The 3,480-nt window shown below is 42.5% G+C and overlaps 1 protein-coding gene across 1 annotated transcript; it reads right to left on the bottom strand.

Annotated features, from left to right (window-relative positions):
- Positions 1–423: 423 nt before the first annotated feature.
- On the bottom strand, positions 424–3,095 carry LOC148652671 (galanin receptor 2a). The gene has a single exon (XM_088599690.1). The coding sequence runs from the start codon at positions 2,699–2,701 to the stop codon at positions 1,394–1,396; it is 1,308 nt and encodes a 435-aa protein (XP_088455816.1). The 5' UTR covers positions 2,702–3,095; the 3' UTR covers positions 424–1,393.
- Between the last annotated feature and the right edge of the window lie 385 nt (positions 3,096–3,480).

Genomic DNA, 3,480 nt, shown 5'->3' with positions numbered 1-3,480 from the left:
ACTAAATAAGAGACGTATTTATCAAGAGCACGCCTTCAGATGTTTCGCGGAGCTTCCCAGAAACTGAGAAATAACACGGATAAAATTAAACTACAAAGGAAAATCGAACTTATCGCTTATTTTCAACACAATAATGTTTGACACAAACTATGCTGTTATACAAAACGCTTGTTAATCATTAACAATGTTTGTAGAGAACCTTCTTTTAATGTATAATCGCCGAGTTAAGAAACATTTTCCTAAAATAATAATACAAACCAGCAGACCTAGATAAGGTTAGGTTCTATAACACTTTTATTTTTTTACTGAAAGCTGTCGATTTCTGTTTTCGTGCATCGTTTTCAATTGCAGACGTATTTCCTTTATTCTGCGGATTACAAAAAATGCAATATGATATCGACCAGGACGGATTTAAGAAAACTCTTCGGACAACAAAACTACGTTTGTCTTTATTAGGATGAAAACCCATTTTGTGGAACAATTCGCCTCCAGCTTATTCAGTGGCAAACATAACTTTCAAGACTTTTTATTTTCATTTACACAACAACTGCATTTTAAAATCACGTCACATAAATACAAGGCGGAGGACAAATTCACTTTTTTTCCTCACAGTAAAAGTACTGGTAGTTGAACAATAGTACTCTGGTCATACATAACACTAATGAATAAATCTTTCAGCCTCTGTTTTAAAAAGTGTGACACAACACTCTTACCTTTGTACGGCACCCTTCCTATGACGTCACAGAACCGGCTCCTTGAGAATCGCATTGCTCAACAGAGGCGATTCAGAATGTGCTGTTCTCCTTATCACAGCTGATCCACAAAACATCCTTCATTTTCTCCATTTCTCACAAAGCTGCAAGAGCGATCTGACTCGCATACCACCATTCTCCTGCTTGGGAAGAAACTTAGACAAAACCTGACACTTTTTGCTGTTTGTTGATCAATACAGTATATACTGTTTTCGTACGTTTTTGATTCGTACATTTTATTTTTCATTTTAGATAAAGGAACAACCGTATGAGCGCCTCCGAATTCTAACATTTCTTTTCAGATGACACTTCTTTCTCACTCTTAAAGGGTTGGAAATTCTTGCATTCAATAGAAAATCATTCCCTAATAAGAAATCACTCCTCATCTCGATACTATGCAATACTGTTTTGGTGTTTATTATTTTTCTCCCGTTCTATTTTCCCCTCAAACCATTGACTTTCGAACTCCGTCATTTTCATTACATAAGTAATGTACATTTTTAAAATAAAGCTAATTTGAAGTAGAAAACTTGCGCCAAATGAAAACTTTGTATAGTTACAGGCTTGCTGATTCTTTTATTTTCATCTTCATGGTCACACACATACACAAAAGGGGCACCGTGCGCCTTTGGTTTTTTTTTTCAGTCAAACACCGTTTCACACACTGTTACGGACGACAGACTTTTGCTTTTAGTCAGGTTGTCGCCCAGATCTGCGTAGCCTCTCCACGCACACATCTCCGCGCCACAGTTTTCGGACGAAGATCGGCTGTAAGACACCAGCTTTGGAACTGAGCTGCTCGTCGACGTCGTCGACGTCTGAGCCAGGGGCAGACTGAATACCGAGGAAAACTTCTCTCGGTAGCTTTTTCGAAACTTCTGCGCCGATCGGTACAGGTTGCCCACAAAGCAGTAACACAAAGGGTTTAAAGCCGAGTTCGTCAGGCCCAACCACTGCGCGAAGGGTCTCCCTTGTAGGATCCATTCATGCTCAACATGGTCCAGGTACTCTTCGCCCCCCAGTCCGTTCGGCATGTTGAAGTCGATCCAGATGTCCACTACGTACAGAGGCAGCCAGGACAGTGTGAAGAGCAGTACCAGAGCCACCACCATCTTAGCTATTTTCTTGCGCACTTTCAGCCGGGACACCGACTGAGCCACGTTACACTTATTGCACTCTTTGAATTTGTCGTCCGTGCTCCAGAGCTTGCGCCCAGTGAGAAAGCAAATGATCAGGTTGAAAAGGACAGGGAAGCCGTACAAGGCGCAGAAAAGCAGAAAGTTATAAGCCTGCCTCAGCTTGACGTGTGGCCAGCTCTCCATGCACACGGTGATGGCCTGCTTGCCGTCGAGCAGGACCAAGTCCTTGCTCTTGTTCATGAAGATCAACGGCATGCACAGCCCCGAGGACAGAGCCCACACAACGCAAATCATCCAAAAGATCTTCCTGCAGGTGAAGAACGACCTGGCGTTCAGGGGGTTGTGGACGCTGTAGTAGCGATTCAGGCTGATCACGGCCAGGCTTAGAACGCTGGCCGCCACTGAGACGGCTTGAACGAAGGGGACAGTCCGGCACAAAAAGTCACCAAACACCCAGGCGTTATATACCTGGTGTCCCAAGTTCACCGGCATGCAGATACACACCACCATCATATCGCACACGGCCAGGTTGATCAGAAGACTTCTGGTGGCCGAAACGCCGGAGAGCCTGTTCCTTCTCTTCCGTGTGAGCACCCTCAGTGCCATGATGTTGCCAACGAGCCCGATGACGAACGACAGGGTGTACATCACCACCAGCACTATGGTACCTGGTTCGTGCCCCGTGAAAAGCACATTATCCGCGAAAGGAAGCGCTTCGCGAGCACTCTGGTTCTTGATGGTGTGCCCCAGAAAGGAAAAGTTCTTCGGAAACAAGTGTCCGAATTTTAAGTAAAACTCTGTGAAATTCATAACGTTTGTCTTATTCCTCTAGGAAAGCCGACGTCGGATCCCGAAAGCATCGATAACTGTTCATTGGACTTTTTTACTCGAACGATATCAGGTTTTTTTTTATTTGACGAACACGAGCTATATAAAGAAAAATCTCTTCGGCAGGTAATACATCAGTATTTTTTTCGACCTACATAGCGAAAACCTATTAGAAAATAAATCCAGGATGGTATAATTTACAGTCGGTCGTCTTTCAAAATGATTCAAAATCACGAATTGCTATTAATTGTTGTAAATCCTCCTCACAATGGAAGAACTCCAGTGGTGTTGCCATTAAGTCCAAGCAACCTCTCTTTGTAGTGTGAAACCGCTAAACCATCTCAGACGTAATCAGGGTTGGACAGGTGTTGTTCTGTTCCCCTCTGGACTGCTTTAAAGCAAAACGACTCGGACCGCTCATTTTAAACCTAAAAATACAATTCCTTACCGACAGATGGCAACAGAGAGCCGGAATGAAGGGGCTGGTAAAGAAGTACAAGTTCAAAGACAACCCAATAAAGTGCACATTAACTCGCTATCTTCTTTTATATTTCAGTGTTTTTTATTGTAAAGTTGAAACGTTGTAAAATTGTACATTTTGTCTTGAGCCGATTCACTGAATGTAATTTGCCCAAATCGTTTTATAATTACATCTAAATTGTTATATAAAACCTAAGCTCATCCGAAGTCATTTACATTGTTATGCGCTCAAATACGTCTTTGAAAAATGTTTTTTCTGCCTTTTCTAAGGTGCTCATTTG

The sequence above is a fragment of the Lepisosteus platostomus genome, chromosome 11, assembly GCF_059453375.1.
Source record: "Lepisosteus platostomus isolate fLepPlt1 chromosome 11, fLepPlt1.hap1, whole genome shotgun sequence".
NCBI classification, from domain to species: Eukaryota; Metazoa; Chordata; class Actinopteri; order Semionotiformes; family Lepisosteidae; genus Lepisosteus; species Lepisosteus platostomus.
The sequence above is the reverse complement of the archived record's forward strand: the minus strand, read 5'-3'. Positions and strand labels throughout refer to the sequence as shown.

Excerpts from the sequence above, each read along its gene's own strand:
- LOC148652671 (XM_088599690.1), bottom strand. The coding sequence starts at position 2,701 with ATGAATTTCACAGAGTTTTACTTAAAATTCGGACACTTGTTTCCGAAG.